Source organism: Papilio machaon, chromosome 10, assembly GCF_912999745.1.
Source record: "Papilio machaon chromosome 10, ilPapMach1.1, whole genome shotgun sequence".
In the NCBI taxonomy this organism is placed as follows: Eukaryota; Metazoa; Arthropoda; class Insecta; order Lepidoptera; family Papilionidae; genus Papilio; species Papilio machaon.
In genome coordinates this window covers 1547-27753 of record NC_059995.1, presented here as the reverse complement: position 1 = coordinate 27753, position 26207 = coordinate 1547, and the positions used below count along the sequence as shown (strand labels likewise).

Genomic DNA, 26207 nt, shown 5'->3' with positions numbered 1-26207 from the left:
ATATAAATAATTAATAATATATAAAAAATTACTTTATCTCCGATAGAATCATTCATCGATTGGTAACTAAGTAATAAAACGACACAACGTTTATACTATTGCCCATCGCTGTTTGCGCATCCCGCCGACAATGACGTCACAAGCGGGCTGGTGCGGGGCGGTGCGCAGCCTCCGCGACGCATCTCGCGCGTGCCCGGCTTGCCGCCGGCGGCCCGGTAGTTCGCTCGGCAGAGGGTGGCGGCGGCAACGGCAGCCGGCAAGCGGCAGTAGCGCACGGGCCGCGTCGGTGTTCGGACGTATTTTGCTTCCACGCCGTTTTTCGCGCATCGCGCTTCGCCGTCACCGTCGCAGTCAAAATCGCGCCACAACCAAGCACCCTCACGCAGCAGCCCGGCATGCGCTCCTGACGTCCCGCCCGGCCAGCACAGCAGCGCAAGTGAGTGCCCGTTGCCTGAACAGCTTCACCCACCCGTAGTCAGGTGCGGTGCGGCCCGCCTGCGATCTCCCGGATAGTCCAAGGGTTTCGTCTTTAACTCCTCAAAAGGAACAAGTGAGTCCGAGTCCGAGGTGTCGTTGGGCGTGGTGCGGCTGCTTGTATGTGTTGTTTCAATTGATGTAAACGCTAGGTGAGATTCGCCGGTGAAATAGAAAAACTCCGCTTGAATGTGGACCGTCACGTGACTCGCATACATCTCGATCTCGACTGTTTTGTCTCTCTTCTCCTACTCCTACGGGTCATACAGGTCCAAGTGTGTTCGGGAAATATTGCAAAAGTAACTTAATTGTGTGAGTCAGTTTTTTAAAAATATTGTTTGGGATAGGTATACCTACTTAACAAACAGTTACTGACGCAGTCACTGACGCTGACGAGCCACTCGAATATTTAATACAAAAACATTAGCCTGTTGCGGGGAGCTTCCACTTCAGGGCACACCTGTGCAACATTATATTTGTTATCACTGCTTATTATTATTGAGTAATGCTTGGTTTACATTATGTCAATATAGTAAGCCAGGAGCGCTGGTATGATATAAACTAGACGTTATGTCCGGTTTACATCATTCCAGTCCAGCGGTCATAATCGGGCTGTAAAAGAAAATGCAACCTTTGTAGAAAAGCTAAAAACAGAAGTACGGGTACGGCAAAGCGCATTACGTAATATTACTTTGTACAATTTGTTTACACTTGCAAATGTGGTGCGATTTCATACGATCAGTTTGTTCATCTAGTAAGTTGCGGGCGAGATCGTTTAAAAGTAAAAGGAGTAAAATATAATAAGCATTAAGAAATTAAAACTCTACTTAACAAAAATATGGTACCCTATATTACAGTTGTTCTACCTAATTAATTCGCGCCTGCTTTCAAAATATATTCAAACCAAAGTTTAAGTTTAAGTCAAAGTTTTATAATTAACGTAACGTAAACGACAATAGAGATGTGGGATCGGACCGGCTGGACGACGCGACTGCGGGCAGTTAGCTAGTGAGCGCTGACTTATTATCTACTATGAATAGAAATTTATTCGAAAGAAAAAAGTATGGCCTGCTTTCTGGTATTAACACAAACATGTTGCAATTGGCCCGAAATACAAAAATAATTCATACGATCGTGTTTGGTAAAAAGATAGAATGTTTTGCAATCTCAATGATCGAACAAAATCCCCTTTGCTAGTGATCTGCTCGTGTTCTGGTTCTGGTGTCTACCCGATGCCCGCGCCGCGTGTGTGCGTGCAATAAATACTTGGTGTCGCTAATGTTGTGTTATGTCGTGTCGAGTGCGGATCGGATAATGTTTCCCTCATAACTTGACTTTGACTCACTCACTCACTATTTGCTATGCACAAGTAATGCATTACTACATCACCAACCGACTCTTTGCTCAGATAATTGTGAACTGAACCAATCATTTCTATTTCATTATCTTAATTTTCTCTAAAAATTTCTTATTTAGCTTTACCTATACATGGTTTAAATATAGTGTTATAAATGTGCATAATACAATACTTATACACATATAATATTTATAATGTTTTTGTTTTACATCTGAGAAATTTTCCCATCGGGCAACTGTATCTGTTCCGTAGGCTTATTATCATCTATACATTTTAACAAAATTGTTCTGTCCGTATGTAATATCGGTTAAATAATTGTATTTTGTACACATCATATTTGCGTAGGTGATAACGGAAAACCAATTTTTTTGTCTTTATGTCTGTCCGCAAAGCCGCGTTCGTTCCGAGTATCTCCGGAATGGCTGCTTCGATTTTGACAGAAAGGTACCTGATGCATGCGGGCATATTTTATAGGGACTTTATTTTTTTTTAATTCTGCCCTGACGAAGTTGCGTGCGATCGCTAGTTCTGAGTAAAACATAAGACTGCTCGCATCGCTCGATGTCAAACGTTGACGTTGGTACTTAGCCCGCCAATACTTGCACACGCCCTTAAGTATCCTTCGCAGGCGAGCGTGGCAGCAAGACATCTCCCCTCGGCCCTCGGCAAGACGCGGCATCTCGCGACAGCAAGCGGCATTGTACAACTTAGTGCTTATTCATAGTTAACTCGCTATCGAGGGTGCGGGTGGCGATCGCGAAATTTCAAACAAAGGTCTTACCATAAACACTTAGACAGTGTAATGTTCGTAAGAAACGGGATTCTTACCACGATTAGGCTGTTTGAGCTTACGAACATTATATTAGTAAAAACCACGAAAGTTTGAACTTATACTTAGATAGTGTTCTAAATACATTTTAGCTTAAACATACGTCAACCTTTTTATACGTAGGACAAGCGCCAGGCACGCATTTTTGACAAATACGAGTACTAATGGCAATTGAAATAATTAACAACTGGAAATTATCGAAGTATACTAAAAGCAGTGAGGTTATACATATTTATGCTAAAACATAGGTCAAAGTCAAACAGTATTTAACTATATTTGTTAGGGTAATACAGATGATGGTGTATGAGATTATTCACACAAAAACTGAGGGCGCGGGCGCGAGCGAAGTGATGATAGACGCGCGGCGTGCTGGCGACAATTTCAAACCTATGAAGTTATATGGAAGTGTTTACATCTAACTAGCGGCGGTGAAGCTCGCGATATTAATCGTTTCGAACCAGTCGATCGCCCAAACTCCTGGAGGCTGATATTAACACGCGCCAGATAAAGCGCGTGAGACCGTGCCGTGCCCTCTAGTTAAATATGAACAAACACTGATTAAGTATTAACAGACTGCAGCACAACACGAGGTTGGACGTGTGCCTTCTACATATATCAATAATACACTATCATAGATCGTAGAACTATGAGTTTGTGTGTTACCTTGTATTGGTATGAATTTGCACTCATTTGGTCGAAAAATAAAACTGATGTAAAAATATTTTTTCAACCCCTACCTATTTCTTTTACGATTTGTGTGTTATAACGATCCAATATGCCGTGACTTAATGCATATTCTTATTTGAATTGTAATGTAGGTATCTACAACATGGGGGTTGAGTAAAGGCACACCTATGTTGTGTTAGAACGCCCTGAGTCTGCTCTCAAAGTTTTGTAGTTGTCTTCCGTGACATTCATGCTGATTTTGAACTGATTTCCAAAAAGTGTTGTGTCGTCCGCGTAAAATTCTGTCTTCGGATAGAATTTTTTTAGGCTAATTATTTTACTTAACCGACGTGCTATGATTTGATGTATGGATGTAGAAGAACATAGAGATAGGTGTGCCAGGACCGCGCCAAATGTCTAAAATATTCCCAAACAAAATTTCATCCCCTATTTTTATTTAGCATCCTTGAAAGTAATATTTTTTCAAACGTTGAGTTTCATATTTATTTATATCAAATTAGCAGCCACAAAAATAAGTTTTAAACTTGTAACTGTAAAAATGACGATACTTCCATACAAATTTCCACGCCCACTTTCAACCCCTTAAAAACCCTTTTTCGCGTTGAAAAGTAGTCTATGTCCTTTCTCGGGTTCTAAACTAAATATTGGTAAGGGTAACAGCAAAAAATATTAAACAAAACATTCACCAAAACCTCACATATTGCCAAACAAATTTTCATCCCCTATTGTTATTTAGCACCCGTGGGGGTAAAATTTTTACAAAAAATTAATTTCATAATTATTTATATCAAATTACCTGCCTTAAAAATAAGATTCAAGTTCTAACGGTAAATATGACCATAATTCCATACAAACTTTCACCCCCACTTTCAACCCCTTACAACCCCTTTTACGCGTTAAAATGTAGCCTATGTCCTTCCTCAGGTTCTATACTAAATATTGGTAATAGTAACAGCAAAACTTATTAAACAAAACATTCATCAAAACCGAACATATTGCCAAACAAAATTTCATCCCCTATTATTATTTTGCACCCTTAGGGCAAAAATTTTTACAAAAATTTAATTTCGTATTTATGTATATCAAATTAGCAGTCTTGAAAATAAGTTTCAAGCTTCTATCTGTAAAAATAACGATAATTCCATACAAAATTTCACCCCCACTTTCAACCCCTTACAACCACTTTTTCGCGTTAAAATGTAGCCTATGTCCATCCTCAGGCTCTAGACTATCTGTGTACAAAATTTCATTTAAATCGGTTCAGTAGTTTTTGCGTGAAAGCGAGACAGACAGACAGACAGAGTTACTTTCGCATTTATAATATTAGTAAGGATAACACTTTGCTCTAATGTTCATTGACCATGCCATTTGGCCAGACATTTAACGGTGAAGTTAACTTACCGATTGAGTCGGATAAGGACAGGGAGATGATTTTGACTTAAGTAAATCGCAGGCCTTCTTTGTGGAAACTATTGCATATTATTTGTTCACTAGACGGACATCAGTTGATCAGCTTCTTACTCGTCATTTGCCAGTAAAGCCGTCAACGAATTTCCTCGTGTGCAGAAACGAATGAATCGCTCTTAGTCCACCTCATCTACAACGCATCACCAGCCTGCCTGGCACCGCCTGCACTGCAGTAGCACTGCTCTCAGAGTCCACTTCCACATTTATTTGACGACGAGAATGTGTCACTACAATCTGCTTTAATATAAAATTAAACCAAACAGTAGAACAATACAAGTTGTGCTCGTAACGATAATGATAATTATATGTGCCTTGCAATAATTAAATTCAGTTTTAAAATAGTTTTAACCCGCATCGGATGAGCACAATATATTGCCCTGGTCTCGAATCGTGTAATTCATTTCCACGATCTCGTGCCGAGTGCTGACTGCCGACTGTTCACTGCTGACTAATTCTTGCCCGATGAAGACACCTAATTGTGTGTTAAGGCGCGCACTAACCTCCGCCCTCTTGCAGGATGATCCCGCGCCGCAAACACAACGCCTCTTCGGCTTCGCTACCGCCGCCCGACGACAAGCACGCCAGCAACGACTACATATGTGAGTGAAACACAAATCCCGCGCCCCCATCTTCTGCCGCTGCTCGCTTCGCGCACTACTGTTTCTGCTATAAAAGAAAATATATATGCCGATAATTCTTACGTTTGACTGCTGTTTCACATCAATTTCAAGAGATTTACCTGCGTATATATTAATTATATTATAAATACGCATGTTTCGATGGATGGATGGATGTTTGTTTGAAGGTATCTCCAGAATGGTGCAGCGAATCCCGATGAAATTTAGCTCGAATGTAGAACATAGTCTGGAAAAACACAATTAAGTTTTTTTTAAATCCGCGCAGACGAAGTCGCAGCTAGTTGTTTATATTTTTGTTTTCTACGACACGAAACGGTGAATCGAGGAGCTCGGCCGTGAGCCGAGAGCCGTGAGCTTGACCGCCACCCCCGGGCCCCGTCGCCGCCACCGAGCGTACGCTGCACGCACGCTTGGCACTGGCACCACACTCGCCTTGCCCGCCCATCTGTATTAGCTCGAGATTATATTGTCTGACACTGAACACTGACACGCGATTTCAAACAATTGTTGTGGCGGGTCGGGGCAGCGGAGGAGTTTTGGTTTGGCCGTAGTCGTTTTGTGTTACACTTGTAATGTACGTGATCGAGCGAGCGCCTCATCGTAAATTTTGACTGTGTAGTGTCGGACGGCGCGTCGGGCGAGGGCTGGCGCGCGGCGCTGCGACGTCGTTTCAACCGCAAGACGCTGCACAAGCGCGTGCCCATCACCGCCTGGCTGCCGCAGTGAGTATATTGTCATCTCAATCGTTTGAATACTTTGTACAAATAATTAAAATTAAGCTATTCATATTGTCGGATTTATTGGAATTCTATATTCGAGAGTTTTTATTATTGTGACAGGACTGCTAAAATGATTTAATATTTGTAATAAAATTAGTCCACACAAATATAAATGTTTACGACAAGTATCACGAGCGACTTGTAATCTGCCTTTAAAAAATAATTAGGCATTTGTGGATCACAAAAGATTCTAGTGACCTGAAATATATTATAATATTATGCCGCGCACACGGGCAGCTAGCGGCCTGAGTCGCAGCCGCCGCGCCGGACGCATCGATTGCAGCGGACACATTCCTTGTGCCCGCAGGTACAACGCGGAAAAGGCTCTCGGCGACCTGATCGCCGGCGTTACGGTGGGCCTTACCGTCATACCGCAATCGCTGGCGTACTCCAACATCGCGGGCCTGCCGCCGCAGCACGGCCTCTACGGCTCCTTCCTCGGCTGCTTCATCTACATCGTACTAGGCGGGTGCCGCGCTGTGCCCGCCGGGCCCACCGCTATCGCCTCGCTGCTCACCTGGCAGGTAGCGGGGGGCGTCGTCGAGAAGGCGGTGCTGCTCAACTTCCTGACGGGCCTGGTTGAGCTGCTGATGGGCGTGCTCGGCCTGGGCTTCCTCGTCAACTTTGTCTCCGGGCCCGTGTCTTCGGGCTTTACATCCGCCGTCGCGCTCATGATCGCCACCTCGCAGGTCAAGGATCTATTCGCCATCAGCGTCACAGGCGGCACCTTCCTTCAGCAGTGGATCTCCATCTTCAGGAACTTGCACGGCGCTGCGCTCTGGGACCCCGTGCTCGGCTTCTCTTGCATCGCGCTGCTGCTCGGCTTGAGGGTGAGTCACGCAATCATGTTGGAAATACGTCTAACGTCTATATGTTCACTTTAACATGTTACATGTTGTAATATTTTTATTTCTTTATATTTTTTACATCTACTTTGTTCCACAAATTATTTTAAAACTGGGTCCATGTTTGATGAATAAAATATAAAAAATGTATTCGTTCTTTATTCATGTAAATAAAATAAAACGGCACAGTTACAGGCAAGATTCTTTGTAGTTTTTATACAATTTATATGAAAATAAAAATTTATAGAGAAGACGAGAAAGATCTTCTTTCGTTATTTAGTAAAATACTACACGTTACATAAAAAAACAACACTAAAATTGCTATTATAGTGAAATACTACACACGTAAGAACAACTTAAAAAACCCCATTTACACGATGTGGGTTTCTTGCCTGTTGCATATTTTATCAACAATAAATGTGTTTTATGGTCTAACCAACACGTAACATTTGTAATCTGTTATGTATGTGAAAGAAGGTTTCGTACGTGCAAGAAAATGTTATCTATTAAATGGTCCTCTTTATTGTAAACTAACATTAACATTTGATTATTTGTCGTATACTACTTTTACAAGTAATATTATTATATTCCATAGAAAATTGGGATGATTCAATTGGGGGCAAAGCGTGAGGGCGGACCCAGCACCCGGCAGAAGGTGGCGAACAAGTGCCTGTGGCTGCTGGCCACCTGCCGCAACGCCATCGTGGTCGTGGCGACCGGTTCGCTGGGCGCCTGGTTCGTGACCGCTTACGGCGCCTCGCCAGTGCGCCTCATGGGTTCGTGCTTCTCCTCTTCCTCCTCCTGCTCCTCGTCTGTGCTCTTTGCCATGTGAACTATCTACTGTGTACAGTGTACGTGATGTTCGCTTTCTGTTCATGCTCACGGCAGCCGACAACGTGCGAGGCGGTCAGTATCGCCACCATCTGTATCTCAATCTCGATTCTGTCATACATGTAGTGTAGTAAAGTCACCTCAAGTAAAGTTACTCACCAAAATACAATAGTTGTAGTGGTAGTCCCCGGCTTTTCTCGGTGCCATAGATAATGATAAAAAATTTAAATAAGTTTATTTAATCCTTTTAATCATTATGATTTACGTATCATAATATACAGTTAAAGGAATTAAAACGAGAAGAAACTAAACATATATATATATATACATATGCATTACTATTACCAAGAGTTATAAAGCTGAACCGCTGGAGACTGTTTGGCTTCTCATGTGATTGTCTTATGACATTTGAAATCATACATCCAGGAATATAAGTATTGTAGTATAAGTTCACTCGGCCGACGGCAGCGCGGTCGCAGCGCTAAACTGTACGATACAACCGATTTGTGGGTGGTGGTGGCGATCCGCGTGGCGGACGCTTGTGCGCGCAGCGATGTGTAGTTAGCCCTAGACGTAGCACATATCATCTCTGTCAAACATGACATGTAACGGTACCACACTAACGCTAAGATGCGCACAGGCAGCATCCCGTCGGGCGTACCGGCGCCGCAGCTGCCGCCCTTCAGCTATGTGCGCGCCGACAACTCGACTGCTGACTTCTTGGAGATGGTGTCGGAGCTGGGCTCGGGAGTGCTCGTGATCCCGCTGATCGTGCTGCTGGAAGACATCGCCATCTGCAAGGCGTTCTCCGACGGGCGCACCATCGATGCCACGCAGGAGATGATAGCGCTGGGCGTGGTGAACGTGGGAAACTCCTTCATGCAGGCATACCCCGGCGGCGGCTCACTGGCGCGCTCCGTCGTCTCCAACGGCTCAGGCGTCAAGACTACGCTCAACGGCATCTACACAGGTAGCTCGCACGTTTCCCTCACTCGCTTAGGTATACATGTCCCACCGCCGATTGGTTGATTTCACATTTCTTCAGAGATATGTACAGGTTGCAACACTATGTTTTTTTTCCTTTCTCGTTTATCGTAAGATCGTCGGGTTAAACTTTAGATTACGTACTGTCAAGTTGGCGGTCGCAATTTTTATGGTGAATAGAGTTATACATATTTAAGGACTTACAAGCCAAAGTTAAAAGTGGAAACTCGTACATTTTTAGTAATATAATAATAATACTTTTGACGCAACTTTGACAGCTCCACTTAAAAAAAATGGACAAAGGCTTCATCTTATACAGCGCCATGTATTTTACCTAAGTAAATTTAAAAAATACTCTATTTAATTCGATGATGAAGTTTTTTAAACCAAATATCCTATTTATTTTAACTTTGACAGTTCTTTTAAATATATTAAACAACCATATGAAATGGGCAGAATTTAGTTATCTTATAGGAGAATTTGTCACAGCAGGCGAGGGCTGCTCACCCTCCGCGCCTCCGGCTTTTCATAAACACTCTAGGGGTAGGGCAGAAAGTACCACGTGGAGTCGGGGTTGACTGATTCGGTTCTGTGACCTGTCTTTTGCGTTACGTGTCTTCAAAATTATGAAATAATTAAACAATATAAATGTCACATTTTTATTATTATTAATCAATTTAAGATAACATTTCGCAATAAAAACTAAAATAAATTTGGTTTAAAAACTTTAATCGAATTAAATAGAGTATTTTTTAAATTTACCCAAATAAAAAACATGACGTGAGGCTGTATAAGATAAAGCCTTTGCCCATTCTTTAAACAAAACTGTCATAGTTTTGTCAAAAGTACTGGAAAATCTAACATAAAATACGATTTTATTTATTCAATGACTTAAAATCTACGAGTTTCCGCAACTTTTAACTTTGGCTAGTAAGTCCTTAGATATAACTGTGTTCGCCATAAAAATTGCAGCCGCCAACTTGACGGTACGTAATCTAAAGTTTAGTCGATCAAGCGCTTAACCCCTGCGCCACCAATATTGTATTCTCTAAAATATTTAAGCAACGCTTGTATCCATTTCAGGCGCAATGGTGATTCTGGCACTGCAGTTCTTTACGCAGTACTTCGAGTTCATCCCCAAGGCTGCGCTCGCGGCGGTCATCATCTCCGCCATCCTCTTTATGGTCGAGTACGATGTCATCAAGCCGATGTGGCGCGCCAAAAGTGAGTGCTCGTGCGACCTCAGAGTGTCCTCGCTTTTTGTATATGTCATGATGACGGCGCACTTCGATGTCTTTTGATAAGTTCTTTTTTTAGTTTAGTACCACTGTTCTCTAGTTTTTTTTTTCTTTTAAATAAAATGATGACATGAAAGACATATGTCAAATTATACGCAATTTAAGTTTATGTTGATCGGTATATTGTAATAGAGAGGTGTCATGTTTGTGTGTCGTCGCGCAGAGCTGGACCTGGTACCGGGCGTGGGTACATTCGTGCTGTGCCTCACGCTGCCGCTCGAGCTGGGCATCCTGACCGGCGTCGTGGTCAACATCATCTTCATCCTGTACCACGCCGCGCGACCCAAGCTCTCCGTCGAGCTGCTCAAGGTACGCCTCCATGACTTCCCGCAACAGCTGCCGCCGTGTGTCCAACACGATAACGAATTAATTAAGCAAGTGACGTTTTGTACTGCTCATAGATTTCCTGAGACCGACCGATCCTTTTCTTGTATATCTGTTCACCGTCACGGAAAAAAAAAATGTACTAAACACGAGCGACGTTACGTTACAGACGGAGGGCGGCGTGGAGTACCTGATGATCACGCCCGACCGCTGCCTGATGTTCCCCTCCGTGGATTACGTGCGGCGGCTCGTGAACAAGTGCGCGGCGGGCGGCGACGTGCCCGTGGTGCTCGAGTGCACGCACATCTACAGCGCGGACTACACCGCCGCCAAGAGCATCGAGCAGCTCACCGCCGACTTCCACGCGCGCCGCCAGCCGCTCTACTTCTACAACGTCAAGCCCTCCGTCTGCTCCATCTTCGAGGCGGTGGCCAAGCCGGAGCACTTCGTGGTCTTCTACGAGGACGAGGACCTGGACCGACTGCTGGCGGCGGACGGCCGGGCGCCCCCCGACAAGACTCCGCCGCTGCCGTGATGCGCCCCCGCCCGCCCCCGCGCGCCCCCGCCCCCCTCCGCGCGCCCCCGCGCGCCTCCGCCCGCCTCCGCCCGCCTCCGCGGGCCCCCGCCCGCCCCCGCGCGCCCCCGCCCGCCTCCGCCCGCCTCCGTGCTCCTCCCGCTCCTCCGCCGCACGCGTTCACGCGGACCGAGTTTGCGAAGCATTATTTTTGTATAATTCTATATTAGTTTCGGAACGTACGTCGTTCCCCTGTTGTGATGCTAGGTGTTAACTATATTTATATTTTTGTGTAAAATTGGTTAGTTTACGTACCTCGTCCTCGGCTCTTTAAGACATTATATGGTAAAACCGCAACCCGGGCCTGACTCATGTAATATCCGGTCGTGATAGATGTAGTATTGACGAGTGAGTTAATTTATTTCTAGGTAATAAAAGTACAACTTAGGTTATTGTATCTGAGAGATGAAGTGCTCCTGTGCGCCTGTGTTCGTGCGAGTGAATGAATGCGAGCTGCGCAGTGTCCGGGGCCGGCCGCCGCTCGGCCCCTTCTACATTCCTCTATTACTTTGTGATTCACGACTACAGTACCTAATCAAATCAAATAAAAATATATTTTAGAGAGAAGTTGCTTAAATAAAGTATTTAATATACGTTTAAAAAAAGAATAAATAAGACACAAGGTGCCAATATATGTGACGTAAAAAAATCATGTTCGAAGAACAATTTAATAAACTCTTTAAGAGTACTCTGAGTGTTGTTGTTTCATTTATTTGTAGCGAAGTCTTTCGTATTTCGCCTTTGATCATAAATCCTAACGTATTATGTTAATTCTGGACTACGGACCAAAAACAAGCTCCTGGGCCCGACGGAATTACTAGTTGTGTTTAGGTTATAAAACGGGTGAGCCATTAGCGAGGAAAACCGCTGTTCCGCCATAATAATAATAAATATTATTAAGTAAGTGTTCCCCATGACTGTAATCTCGTGAAGGCAGAGACAGACAAGATGTCAAAATATTTGGATCTCGCGCACGAGATTACAGCCATGTGGCATATGGAGTCAACAATTATCGTACCGATAGTGCTATCCGTGAACGGATTAATTGCGAAGAGCCTCGATCACCACCTAGAGAGGCTCTCGCTCGGTAAGTGGGTGAATTAGACAATAAATAAATATGTGGAATAATAATAATAATTTATTGGATTAACACAATTTAATACAAAGTTACACTTTACAAGTATAATAAAATGTTACAATAATATTTTTGCACACATTTGTTGTAACCATTCCAAATAAGCTCGAAGCTTGTGCTAGGACATGGTTTACTACAATAGTCCAATGACCGGATTCGAACTAACCACCAAAAGATCGGCGATCTGAATTCTTGCATTGGGCTATTGTCGCTTGGTTTTATATTATGCGAGTGCGCTCCTGCTTACAAATTTAAATTGTTGTTATAAATTAAAAGATACGTTACAATAATTACAAGATATAAAAGTGAGGGAAAAAAATATACACTAAGGTCCAATTGTAAAGAGTTCTTTAGTCTCATCGTAAGTTAATTGTTGCAGGTAACATTTTACTGTTCTTTTACATTTAAGATGGGATACATTTAAGGGAGATACATTTAAGGGGATATATATTACAAGTTTTATTGATGGTGTTATAAAGGTGACAACTGATACTGAGGTAACTACGGCTTGCTAAAGAAGTTTTGATATAGTTACAGGAGGGCGAACTAGATGCTTACGTCGTTTGGTCTTAAATGACGCTGGTTCATAAGAAAGTGTTGAGTGTATACACGTAAGGTGATATGTAACGCACATAGCTGTCAAACAGTGAGTACTGAAATGTCTTTGTATAGCTGGGTAGTCGGATACCGATACGGTTTGTGGAGCATGACTTTCAGAACAGCTCTTTGTGCCCTCTCAAGGCGAAGTAAATATGTTTTATATGTTTCACCCCATGCAGATATGCAATACGTAAGGAGTGACTGAGCTAAAGCAAAATAAACAGTTTTTAGCAAAGGGCCTGCAATTACAATTCTTAATTTTTTCATAGGGAACATAATTTTGCGAACACGCGACACACTCACATCGATATGTTTTGCAAACTCAATGTGCTATCGATGTAAACACCTAGATATTTAACACAAGAGCTTCTATGTAAGGAAGGACAGTGGCAAGAGGTGCCTGTGGAGTGGCAGTTATGTGCTTTTACATCCGGCGTGATAGGCTGTGTAGCAGAGTTAGCTGAGAAAGCGATGTAGTGGGTCTTACTTATATTCACCGTAAGCAAGTATAATGATAGCCAATCCATGACTATGCCAATTGCATTTTCAGCTGCTCGATGTGCAGATTCCCATGTTACGCCGTCTATAATAAGCACAGTATCATCTGCATAGACTAGAATATTACAATATAGAATTGACAGTTGGCACAATCTATTTATGTAAAATAATACCCTGCGGTACGCCGTAAGTTAGATTCAGATCGTCACTGACACAGTTTTCAACCCTGACACGTTGACTGCGATTTGTGAGATAGTCATGGAAAAGTTTTAGCGCTATGTCTCTGACACCTATGTCTTCTAATACTCGTAGGAGGATGGGGATGGAGACCGTGTCGAATGCTTTGGCTAGATCGAGGAAAATAGCTATGGTTTTAGTCTTACAGTCAAGATTCTTAGCAATTCGGTTTGTTAATTCAAGAACAGCATCTTCGGTTGAGACGCCTCTTCTGAAACCGAATTGATTTGGGGCAATTATTTTATTATGTTCGAGATAGCTAAGCAATCTTTTATTTAAAATCTTTTCCATAATTTTTGACAAAGTAGTAAGCACTGATATAGGTCTATAATTTTCGACACGATTTCCATCTCCTCCCTTAAAAATAGGAGTGACCATCGCCTTCTTAAAAGTATCTGGGAAAATACCATTTGATAAACATAAATTGCAGATATGAGTAATCACTGGGACAAGTACGTGTTTGGTAGATTTAATAACACAGGTTGATATGCCGTCGTGACCAGTAGCACAATTATTTTTCAGTGATGTAATTATGCTATCTATTTCTGAGTTATTTGTTTCAAGTAAAATCATCGAATTTCCCTGAGGGTTGGTTACACAGTCATATTTAAAACTTGCATTTCTTTTGTGCTGGCTTTTACCAATTTGCCGGGCTAAGTTCGCTCCAACATTGGCGAAGTAATTATTAATGTCATTAACCGATTTAATTGGGTCGTTTGTCATATTAAGAAGTTTGACAGGTTTACTGGACGCGGAGGATTTTTTTTTTTTTTTTTTTTTTTTTTTTTTTTTTTTTTTTTAAAGAAATAATGTAACAGCGAAATAGTGAATTTAACTCTACTTCTAAATACTCCTCGCAATAGTATAATCTGAAACCGAACGTAGATAAACAAAAATGTCAGACGTTCCGCAATGACGGATGACTGACTCGAGCAGCAGCGCACGCTTCCTTATAAAACCTTTTGTGACACTACCCTTAATAGTCCTAACTCGGCCTCTCCTGACTGGAGGACGAGGAGGGAGGGAGGTAGGGAGGTAGGGAGGTAGGGAGGTAGGGAGGTAGGGAGGTAGGGAGGTAGGTAGGTAGGTAGGTAGGTAGGTAGGTAGGTAGGTAGGTAGGTAGGTAGGTAGGTAGGTAGGTAGGTAGGTAGGTAGGTAGGTAGGTAGGTAGGTAGGTAGGTAGGTAGGTAGGTAGGTAGGTAGGTAGGTAGGTAGGTAGGTAGGTAGGTAGGTAGGTAGGTAGGTAGGTAGGTAGGTAGGTAGGTAGGTAGGTAGGTAGGTAGGTAGGTAGGTAGGTAGGTAGGTAGGTAGGTAGGTAGGTAGGTAGGTAGGTAGGTAGGTAGGTAGGTAGGTAGGTAGGTAGGTAGGTAGGTAGGTAGGTAGGTAGGTAGGTAGGTAGGTAGGTAGGTAGGTAGGTAGGTAGGTAGGTAGGTAGGTAGGTAGGTAGGTAGGTAGGTAGGTAGGTAGGTAGGTAGGTAGGTAGGTAGGTAGGTAGGTAGGTAGGTAGGTAGGTAGGTAGGTAGGTAGGTAGGTAGGTAGGTAGGTAGGTAGGTAGGTAGGTAGGTAGGTAGGTAGGTAGGTAGGTAGGTAGGTAGGTAGGTAGGTAGGTAGGTAGGTAGGTAGGTAGGTAGGTAGGTAGGTAGGTAGGTAGGTAGGTAGGTAGGTAGGTAGGTAGGTAGGTAGGTAGGTAGGTAGGTAGGTAGGTAGGTAGGTAGGTTAGGTTAGGTTAGGTTAGGTTAGGTTAGGTTAGGTTAGGTTAGGTTAGGTTAGGTTTTTTTTTTTTTTTTTTTTTTTTTTTTTTTTTTTTTTTGTTGACGCGGGGAATGCATTTACGCACTTCGCCGTCCGTGCTGCGGGGGCAGCAGGGACGGTTTCGTGTGGGACTCGCCGGCCGCAGAAGGCGACCGGAATACCCACTAAACCCCGCGGTGTTCTCCTTCGCCTGACCGGGCCGTGGCATCTACGTTAGTTTATCCACGACCCGGCTAGGGGAGCCCCTTGGTAGGGGCTCGACACGTGTAGGGAGGGGCTGGATGTAACACCCCCTCCCATCACCCTATGATGCCCTCCCTCGGAACACACGAGAGAGGGCATCCGCCACATTCGGCGCAGCAGATCCCCCGACCTGCCGCGCGTGGCCACCTCAAGTTGGTTGAAGGGCCGCGGCGTACCTCGTACGCCGGCGGCCCCTCGCTGGGGCCCTGCGGGGCGGCAGCGTTTCGCTGGCGCGTTCCCGTTCCCGCAGGGCTTCTCTCTTGGCCGCCATCACCTCGCGTGCAAACGAGGCGATGGCGGCCCAGCTCTGCTCGCTGCCGGCCATCGATCTAACGACGGCCGGCAGCGACAGATCGCGTCCTATTGCGCCAGTGAGTGTGGCGCGTTGAGCGTCCCAGGCCGTGCACACGGCGAGCGTATGCTCGGCCGTGTCCACGGCGCCGGTCGCGCAATGTCGGCAACCGGGATCCGACTCAATTCCCACAACTTCACACAGGTAACGGCCAAAACAGCCGTGCCCTGTGAGAAGCTGCGTCAGGAAGTAAGTCGGCTCCCGGTGCTTCGCCTCCACCCACTGGCGCAGGACAGGGCGGACAGCCTCGACGAGCCGCCTGCTCACCGAGGTGTCCGCCAACCTCTCCTCCCATCGCCGGAAGAGATCGTCACGTCCTTCCTTCCTCCAGCGTACGATCTCTTCCGGGAGGGGTTCTACACCTCTTTGTCGCATCAGGGCCCTTCTCCGGTAAACCTCCGCCAGGACCCCGGCTTCGAGGTCCCAAGGGAGGCTCCCGGAGATGAGGCACGCCGCCTCGTACGAGACGGTGCGATACGCTCTGGAGGCCCGCTGAGCCATGGTCCGTTGCGCACGTCGCAACAGGACCATGTTATCCTTGCTCAGGGGCCTCGACGCCCAAATGGGCGCTCCGTAGAGCGCCTTAGAGCGCACCACACCGTCGTATAGGCGGCGGCATACACCGCCCGCCCCCCCACAGTTGGGGAGCAGCCTGGCGAGCATTCCCGCATACTTCACCAGCTTTGGTGCAAGTATCCGGAAATGCTCACCGAACCCCCATCGGCTGTCGAGGACGAGACCAAGATATTTCATAGTCCCCCCGACAGCAATGGGGGTGCCGCTCACAACGATGGAATAGCCGCGGGGGGGCTTAGTCCGAGGCCCATGGAAGAACATGGCCTCGGACTTCTCGAGGGCCACGTTGAGGCCCAGGGCCCTGATGCGGCGCACCACGTGGGCCGTGCCCGCAGTTGCGAGCACGCCCGCGTCCCGGAACGTTGGGCCCCGCGCGGTGACCAGGGTGTCGTCGGCATAACAAAGAACTTCGACACCCCGGAGATTGGCACCGCGCAGAACCCAATCGTATCCGATGTTCCACAGGAGCGGCCCGAGGACCGACCCCTGTGGAACACCGCACGTCATGTCCCTGCGGACTACCTGGTCTCGGGCCGGATAAAATATGGCCCGGTCGACGAAGTAGTCCGCAAGGACTCGCCTGAGGTACCCCGGGACGCGGTGGTACCTCAGCGCCTCCGCGATTGTCGGCCAGGGGATCGTGTTGAAGGCATTCGCGATGTCCAGCGACACCGCCAACAACACTCCCCCGTGGCCGACAACCTCCTCGACCCTGTCCCTGAGTCGGGTGATGGCGTCAATGGTGGACCGCCCGCGACGGAAGCCGAACTGGCCGCCGCTCAAATTGGGCCCAACCGCCTCCATATGCGCGACGAGACGCGCAGCGAGCACTCGCTCGAACAGCTTGCACGCCTCGTCGAGCAACACGATGGGGCGGTAGGCCGACGGCGAGTCGGCCGGGCGCCCGGGCTTCCGGAGAAGCACGAGCTTACCCGTCTTCCACCGACGCGGGACTCTTCCGGACGCCAAGCACTCCGACAACAGGGACAGCGTCTCCTCCTGAAGGACCGGCACGACTTGGGCGAGGGCGCGCCCAGGGACGCCGTCTGGGCCCGGAGCGCGGTTCTTCAGCCTTAGCTTCAGAATCGCGGCTCCGAGCTCGGCCTCAGATACGGGCGGGATTTCCTCGCCCGATACGGCCGGTCCCTCAGGATCCGGCGCCGCCATCCTCGGCGGCACCCACTCCTCCCTTGCCGGGAAGAGGGAGCTGACCACCTGCTCTGTGAGGAGCGGGTCGAGAGACCTGGTTAGCGGGGGGGCCCATGGTCGGAGCTTTTGGCTCACGATCTTATATGGGCGCCCCCACGGATCACGGTTCAGGCTCTCGAGCCACTCCTTCCAGGCTTCCTCCTTGGCGGCCTTTATGGCCGAGGTCAGCGCCACACGAGCGGCCCGGTACGCGGCGAGCAGCAGCGCCTCTTGGTCCAGGTCCCTCCTGCTTCTTCTGCGGCTGCGGGTGTACTTGCGGCGTGCCACCTGACAAGCCGTACGAAGACCGGCCAGGTGAGGTCTCCACCAGTACACCCGCGTTCGCGGGAGGGCCGGACCTGCGCGTCGCATCGCCGCGTCGCAGACGCGAGTCAGTGCTCCAGCTAGTCGCTCGCACCTCGCGTCTACGTCCAGGCCGTTCAGCGTGCCATTGGCGCCCCACCTCTCCACAATGGCCGCCTCCTTGGCCAGCTCCGGGTCCAGGGTGGACACCTTCCACCGTGGGCCCTCTCCCGGCAAGGGACGGTCCGGCGTTACGGCCGGAGCGTCCGCGGGGGTGGAGACCATGTCGAACCGGATATACCGATGATCCGACAGAGTCTCCACCCCCTCCTCCACTCTCCACCTCCTCGTGCGGCGAGCCAGGGCGGGGCTAGCGAATGAAAGATCCACGATAGACCCGCCCTGACTGCGCACGCACGTCTTGGCCGCCCCCCTGTTCAGGAGGACGAGCCCCGTGGACACCGCCCAATCCGCCAGTGTCTCCCCCCTGAGGTCTGTCACCGGAGAACCCCATGCACTCGATTTGGCGTTGAAGTCTCCAGCGACCACCACAGGGGTGGGGTGCACATCGGCCACAAGAGCGCCGACTTCAGCGAGCATCCGCTCAAAGTCGGCAAAACTCCTGCTCGGCGCGAAGTACACCCCGATCACTGCAATGCCGCCCAGCGACGCAAGAACCCAACCGCTACCCTTAGTTACACTTTCGAAGGGTGTGGGGCCCGTGCGTCGCCAGGCGACGATAGCCACCGAGCCGTCGCGATCGCCCGCCCAATCATCGCGGGCGCGGACGTAGTACGGCTCGGCGACTATGGCTACATCGATCTTCCACTGCGCCGCGGTCTGGATCAATAAATCTTGGGCCGCGACGCAGTGGTTGACATTCGCCTGCAGGATCGAGACACTGGAGGCCATTATCAATGGGCGGTGTCCATTGCCTCCACATCAGCTGCAGCTGCAGCTGGAGACGACGAGGCGGGGGGTCCCTGATTGCCCCCGCCTGTCTTTTTCTTGCCACCTTTGGTAGGGGGCCGGTTCATCGCTGGACACTTCTTGTGTCCCAGACGATGACCGGCCTTCACGCCCTCCGAAGCACAAATTGCGCAGGAGGGCTCTTCCTCGCACGACGCGGCCTTGTGGCCCGGCTGGCCACACCGAAAGCATAGCGCGCTGCGGTCGACGCCGCAGTCGCACTGCACCCCTAGGTGGCCGGGGACCAGGCAGCGGTAACACCGCTGCGGCCGCGCCTCCAGGAGGGTTGCCCTCACCGTCGACCAGCCGACCGTGAACCGGCCGGCGTCGACGATCTTCTTGGCCGCCAGGACGGGGCATTTCACCCACACGGTGCCCTGGCGGCCAGGTGGGCGATTTATAACGCCCACCTTTACACCTTCGGGAGGGCAACCCCCCAACTTCGCCACTTGCGCCGCCACCGCCTGGCTGGTGGCCGCATCGCCTAGACCGGAGATGCGTATCTCAGCGCAGAGCTCCGGCCGGGAGACGCGGGCCACGTCACCGATGGTCGCCCGCAGCTTGGCCGCCAGTTCATCGGCCTTTTGGCCCTTGTCGGCGCCAGCCACCTCCAAGACTCGGCCGCCGGTTCTCGCCGTGCGGAACCTGAGCCCCTCTATGCCCAGGGCCGAGAGGTCGACAGACTTCTCGGCCTTGTCCAGGACGGCCTCGTAGGTCGTCATGGACCCCTCGGGTAATGTTATGACGACTGCTGCCGTTTTAGGAGCACGCAGTCGCCGTCGGGGGGCCCTCTTCCTCTTCTTCTTGGATGCGGCGGGCGTCGCGGGGGCCGTTGCCGCCTGCTTCGGGGCCTTCGCCTTCCGCGTCACCACGTTCCAGGCCTCCTCAGGTTGGGACTGGGGAGCGGGGGGCGCCGGCTCTGGCTTGCGGGCGGCCTCGGCCTCGCGGGCAGCCAGGCTCTTCTTGCCCTTCCCCTTACCCTTTTTCGCCGCCGCGGCATACGTCGCAGCGGGGACTGGGGTCGGGGCGGGCACCGGCTCTACGGCCGGGGCGGGCACTGGCTCTACGGCCGGGGCGGGGGCAGCGCGCTTTGCCTCGCGACGAGTGCTGGTTGCTCCTGCGGTGGCGGCGGCGGCGGCGGCATTATGTGCGTCCGCAGCCAGCGGAGGGCGCAGCCTCGGCTCGGGCAGCAGGCGGTCGCCAATTCCCGCGATCCGGGAGTCTACCATAAATAAGATCTCCTCCCGGGTCATCTGCGGGGGGGCAGCCGCCTGCCGCTTTACCGCCTCCAGCTCCGCCCTCATAGCGGCCAGCTCGGCCTGCAGGTGAGCGACCTCCTGCGACTCAGTGCGGGACCGAAGCGCTCGCACCGCGTCGCCGATGGTCGACACCGCCTCGCGGACGCTGGCGATGTGCTGGCACTTCATCTTGGCCGATTTCTTGGCGACGCTGGCAATTACGTCCAGCGCCGCCTCGACCGTGCCGGCGAGGTCCTCAGCGGAGTGCTCGCCGGACGCCGCCTCTCCCGGACCTTCGGGCATCGCCGCCCTGGCCCGGGCTCGCAGCACCCGGCTCCTCTCCGTGACCTCCGCCGCCAGCTCCGCCTCCGCCTGCAGCTTTATCTCCCGCTCTAGTTGGGCGTTGAGCTCCGCCTTCGCTCTGGCCAGGCCGGCGTACTCCCCCGTTGTTACGGGGCGTCCGCGGCCTTTCTTTCGTGGCGCCGTTGTTTTGGCGCCAGCCGCTCCCTCTTCCGGCGTCAGAGATCTCTTCCGCCAAAATCGGCTGGGTGGGGAGCGCGATCTCGAGCGCAAGCCCTCACCCCCGATTGCCTCCAATGAGGCGCAGCTGCCGCTGTCCGAATCGGACAGCTGCCTCCTCTCCAGCACCATGGGCGAGTCGCACCGGGAGAGCGATACCCGCAACTCCCGGACGGCCACACCCACGGCCCTGCTCCCGCCTTCAACTGTTTCCACATCGTTATGCGTTTCTTCTGTCCTTTGTGCCTTGCCAATGTCGTCGTTGTTGTTTTGTGTTTCCTGATTTTCCATATAGTTCCCACGAGTGTGGGGGAAAGGAAACTCCAGCCAGGCAGAGCCCCCTGTACCCAGACCGGGCGTATATACTGTGGAGGTCCGCCGGTATCCACAGGTTTTAACGACTTCGCTGTCGGGTTTTTAGTGACTGATCCTTGTCTTGGGCCGGCCAATTAAGGCAAGCCCCCTGTCCCGGCGACGCCGCTAGACATGATCAACTGACACGTCTGACCGGGACAGGTTGCCCGACGTTGTCCCGAGGGACATCCCCCTGAGTGCGGGTTAGCACACCCAGGGGAACCGCCGCGCCGCGGAATACTCCCGCCGAAACTACGTCCGAAGACCGCTGTCCAACAGGACCGACAATGGGGAAAACACCGCTCCCAAGCCGACTAAGCCGGCGACGACGCCGGTCTGCACCAGTTCACCAGTCGACTCTGAAAACAGAGCCAAACCGTGCACTGAGCAGACCCGGCAACTCGCGGGGCGCTCTTAAAAGAGCGCCTCGCCGCGGACCTTGAAGGTCCGCCATCCCACGACCCCTCCATGGGTCAGCTGGCCGGATATTGGTCAGCGGCAGATGACTTCCCTCCCCCCGTAGAGGAAAAGGAACCCATCTGCCGCCGTCCAGGGTGCACCGGACCAACCGCTTCCATTCCCCCAGGACTTGTCCCAGAGCAATCCAAGCGGCGGCCCAACGTGGAGGTTTCCGACCCTAGCACCCCAGGTTAGGTTAGGTTAGGTTAGGTTAGGTTAGGTTAGGTTAGGTTAGGTTAGGTTAGGTTAGGTCCACGGACCTGCTCGGTTGTCCGAGTGGGCGGAGAGGTGAACTCCGACGTGGCGCGTCCCCGGGTGGTGGATAGGGGAACGCCCCGGCCTTCTGCCGGGGTAGGGCTTCGGCCCCGCGAACCAAACGCCAACAAACCCGTAAGTCCGCACTGAGCGGAAACGGGGGCCCTGCGCTTATCGTGGGGCCGCGAGGAAGAAAACCTCTATAAAAAATTACCCTCAGGGGGGGTGGGGGTTAGGTAGGGCGGGGGGTGTTTTTCCGCGGGGCTACACCGGATAGGGCCACCCATACCGGGCAGGCCCGCGGAAAAAATTGGGGAGGGCGGCCCCGGCGTGCACTAACCTGCCGTCGGGGGGGGGTGGGGGGGGCATCCGTCCGCAACTAGGGAGGGTACGTCGACCTCCCTAGAAGTTCCGTAGACCTAGTGGCTTTGGGGGGGCTTTTTCTTTTTTGTTTGTTTTTTCTTGCATTTTTTGTTTTGGTCTTTTATATTTTTGGTTATGTTTTGTTTGTTAAGGGGAATTCCGCAACGACCCCGTAGAAGCGGCGCTATGGGTATGCGGGGCCACTAGGAGCGGAGCGCTTGCCTTAGCCGGCCGGCGCGCGAGAAAGGAAAACTCTATAAAAACCCGACAGTAAAGTCGTTAAAACCTACAGATACCTGGCGACCTCTGTAGTAAGAAGCCCCATTATCCGGAACGGGCGTCACCCGGTGGTGGAGTGTATATCGTCCCATAATCGTGGGAACAAGTATGGAAATAAAAGAAAACAAAAGTAATGAGAAGGAGAACGTGTTGAAGGAGATGACGAAGGAGGTGAGGGTTGTGCTTACGCGCACCCCGACACCGGTAAGGCCTCAGGCCGACAGGAGGGTTTCGGAGTCCGACTCGGACGCGGCGGCGAGCATGGCGTCCGCTGCTAGTCGTGTTGGGTCCCTGGAGATATTGAACCGGGACGATCTCGGTCGGTTCTGGAGTGAGGGTCGCGGGCAAAAGCGCCCCAGCGAGGTAGATCTGGCAGGCTGGTCTGATGAGGAAAGGTCGGAGGCATCAGTTTGTAGAGAGCCTCGTACAGAAAAGAGGGCCCAGGCGAAAGCAGCTAGGCAGAGGGCTGAGGAAGACCTCGCCAGGGAGGCAAATATCGCCCGCTTTCGGCGGGAGACCCGGGCTAAGCTGTTTCCGGAGCCCAAGCAGAGGATGGAAGAGAGGGGGGCAGCCCAGCTGCAGGAACAAGTTAAGGAGGACTTGGAGGTCATCACCAAGGTAGCCACCAAGTCCTCCAACCTGAAGGGTACATTCGTGCGGACCCTTAAGGACGCCGCGGCATCTATTAAGGAAGCCGTGGAAGTCCTCGGGGCCCGCACAGTCACGGAAGAGACGCGGCACTTGCAGGCGGACAACGCCCGCCTAAGAGCCGAGATGGCCAGCCTCCGCAAGGAGCTGGCAGAGCTACGGGAGGAAATGCAGAGAGGGCGGACACAAGGTCCCGCCCCCACAGCCACGGACATGACCGCGGAGGTCGCCCCTACAGGGCCCTCCCAACTAGAAGAGATCTGTCGGACGGTGATGGTCCAGGTGGGCGGGATGTTAAATGCCCGCCTGGCCTCGTTTGAAGACAGGCTCCTCCCGGAGAAAAGATTGCGGCCGCCGCTGGCAGCCGACAAGAGAAACAGCGGACGCTCTTACGCGGCGGCGCTCTCGGGGCCAGCACCGGTATCAGCACCGGTGCCAGCTCCACGAGTACAGGGCAAGGCGCCCCCAGCGCCGCCAGCCAAACCTGGCGCCAGCAGGCTCCCGCGGCAGGCGCCCGGTTCGTCCACGCAGCGCCCTGCGGCGTCCGCACAAATTCGTCCGTCCCAAGCCCAAGCGCGGGCTACAAAAGGAGGCAATTCTTCTACCCCGCTTTCGGAGGGGGAGAAGAGAAAAAAGAAAAAGAAGAAGAAGAAGAAGACAAAAAGTAGTCCTCCACAGGGGCATCAGCAGCCGCCGCAGCCGCCGCAGCTTATTGAGTTCCCGTGGATTAAGGTGGGGCCTAAAAAGCGGCCCGACGCAAAGAGTCGCGCCCGTAAGCTCCAAGCACCCCAGACGTCAGCAGTCGTCCTGACGTTGCAACCGGGGGCGGAAGAGAAGGGCGCGACCTATGCGAAGGTGATTGCCGCGGCAAAAGAAAAAATTGACGTGGCGGAATTCGGTGGCCAGGGGGTCCGACTTCGAAAGGCAGCCAATGGAGGCCGCCTTTTCGAATTCCCAGGGGCCTCCAGTGGTGAAAAGGCGGACTCCCTGGCTCAAAAGCTGCGAGAGGTCTTAGGTAGCGAAGTCGTCCGGGTCTCCAGGCCCATGAAAATGGCTAGCCTACGGGTTACGGGTCTGGACGACTCCGTTACCAGTGCCGAGGTGGTCGCCGCTGTTGCGGCGGCAGGAGTATGTCCAGCGGAACAAGTGCGGGCTGGAGGAATAAACGCCGGCCGCGACGGACTTGGGTCAATCATTGTTACCTGTCCCGTCGCAGCTGCGAAAAAAATTGTAGAGGGCGGAAGGCTGCTCGTGGGCTGGGTGTCCGCGCAGATTCAGCTTCTGGACGCCCGGCCCCTTATGTGCTTTAAGTGTCACGAACGTGGGCACACGGTGGGCCAATGCAGCGTAGAGGTTGATCGCAGCGCTTTGTGTTACCGTTGCGGTCAACCGGGCCACAAGGCCCGCGAGTGCTCCGCGGCACTGTGCTGCGCGGTTTGCACTGCCGCTGGCAGGCCGGCAGGCCACCGCGCGGGCAGCAGAGCCTGCGTCTCCCCACCCAAGGGGAAAAAGAAGGGAGGAACAGGCAGTTCGAGCCAGGTGGCCGGACAGTCTTCTTCCTCGCCCCAGGCGGTAGCGCCAGTGGCTGAGGGGGTTCCAATGGTCGAGGGTTAAGAATGGACCTGAATCTCCTCCAGGCTAATATCAACCACTCCGCCAGAGCTCAAGACTTATTGTTCCAGAGTATGGCGGAGTGGGGGATCCACATCGCAGTGGTAGCCGAGCCCTACCGCGTCCCGTCAGGGGATGATTGGGTGGGGGACATAGATGGTGTCGTGGCTTTGACGTCCCGGTCCATGGTGGGATCTCCGGCCTTCGCCAACGTTGTCCGAGGCCGGGGATACGTCTCCGCTCTTGTCAGCGACATCATGGTGGTCGGGGTGTACTTCTCGCCGAACCGGAGCCTCGCCGACTTTGAAGAGTTTATAGAAGAAGTCGGCGTTCTCATAGGCAGAAGTCACTCCGCCCGCGTGCTCGTCGCCGGAGACCTCAACGCCAAGTCAACGGCTTGGGGGTGCCCGGCGACGGATCCGCGCGGACAAGAGCTGGAGGAGTGGGCGACGGCGACCGGACTCACGGTCCTGAACCAGGGGTCGGTTAATACGTGCGTTCGGCGCCAGGGCGGCTCAATAGTAGACGTCACTTTTGCCGGTGCCGCTCTGGCACGACGTATTCGGGGCTGGGAGGTGCTGGAGAACGTGGAGACACTGTCGGACCATCTTTACATAAGGTTCGTTGTCTCCACGACTCCGGCCAACCCCACGGGCCCAAGCCGACCCTTGCGGGGGGATGGTCCCCGCTGGTCGCTCCCACGCATGGACCGCGACTTCCTTGTTGAGGTTGCCCTTGTTGAGGCGTGGTTCTCCGCACCGCGTGAGGACAACGTCACCGACGCCGTACAGGAGGCGGAGCGCCTCGGTGCTGCCATGACGCGCATTTGCGACGGCGCCATGCCGAGAGTGCGTTCCGCCCCCTCGAGGCAAGCGGCGTATTGGTGGTGTGCGGAGGTCGCCTCACTGCGCCGCTCATGTGTGGCGGCGCGGCGCCAATACACCCGCTGCCGTCGTCGAAGAAGGCACAACCTGGCCGAAGAAGAGCGACTCTACTCCCTCTACAGGGAGGCGGTAAAGGCTCTGCGGACGGCCATCAGTGTGGCCAAAGACAGGGCCAACGACGAGATGCTGGGGACTCTAGATAGAGATCCGTTCGGGAGGCCCTATAAGATGGTTCGGAATAAGCTTCGGTCCAGGGGTCCTCCCATTACCCGGAGTCTTCAGCCTCTCGTCGTGGAGTCGGTGGTCGCGGCGCTGTTTCCGCAAAGAGCCGAACACGAGGCGCCCTGCATGGCGCCTCCAACTGTAGAGGGAGAAGAGAGCCTAGGCGCGCCACCGGTCACGGAGGCCGAGCTCGGGGCGGCGGTGATGCGCATGCGCGCGAAAAATACCGCCCCAGGCCCTGATGGCATCCCCGGTCGCGCCTGGGCGCTGGCACTAGGGCCGCTCGAACAATGGGTTCGGGCTTTGTTCTGCGCCTGTCTCGAGCAGGGTCAGTTTCCGGGAGAATGGAAGAAGGGAAAGCTGGTCCTGCTCAGGAAGGATGGACGCCCGGCAAACGAGCCGTCGACGTACCGACCGATCGTGTTGCTGGACGAG

The 26207-nt window shown here is 51.7% G+C and overlaps 1 protein-coding gene across 2 annotated transcripts; it reads left to right on the top strand.

Annotated features, from left to right (window-relative positions):
- The first annotated feature begins 217 nt into the window (after window positions 1-217).
- On the top strand, window positions 218-11064 carry LOC106707361 (sodium-independent sulfate anion transporter). 2 transcript variants are annotated; one of them, XM_045679699.1, is made up of 9 exons: window positions 218-436; window positions 5331-5413; window positions 6072-6174; window positions 6539-7061; window positions 7672-7852; window positions 8548-8877; window positions 9975-10115; window positions 10353-10498; window positions 10683-11064. In XM_045679699.1, the coding sequence occupies exons 2-9, from the start codon at window positions 5332-5334 to the stop codon at window positions 11046-11048; spliced, it is 1872 nt and encodes a 623-aa protein (XP_045535655.1). In that variant the 5' UTR covers window positions 218-436; window position 5331; the 3' UTR covers window positions 11049-11064. The 2 variants fall into 2 exon arrangements, with proteins under 2 accessions (XP_045535655.1, XP_045535656.1); XM_045679700.1 differs by lacking the exon at window positions 218-436 and adding an exon at window positions 458-550.
- The last annotated feature ends 15143 nt before the right edge of the window (window positions 11065-26207 follow it).

Excerpts from the sequence above, each read along its gene's own strand:
- LOC106707361 (XM_045679699.1), top strand. The coding sequence starts at position 5,332 with ATGATCCCGCGCCGCAAACACAACGCCTCTTCGGCTTCGCTACCGCCG. Across the intron at positions 10,116-10,352 it reads GCCGATGTGGCGCGCCAAAA|AGCTGGACCTGGTACCGGGC; the intron begins GTGAGTGCTCGT and ends GTCGTCGCGCAG. Across the intron at positions 10,499-10,682 it reads TCTCCGTCGAGCTGCTCAAG|ACGGAGGGCGGCGTGGAGTA; the intron begins GTACGCCTCCAT and ends GTTACGTTACAG.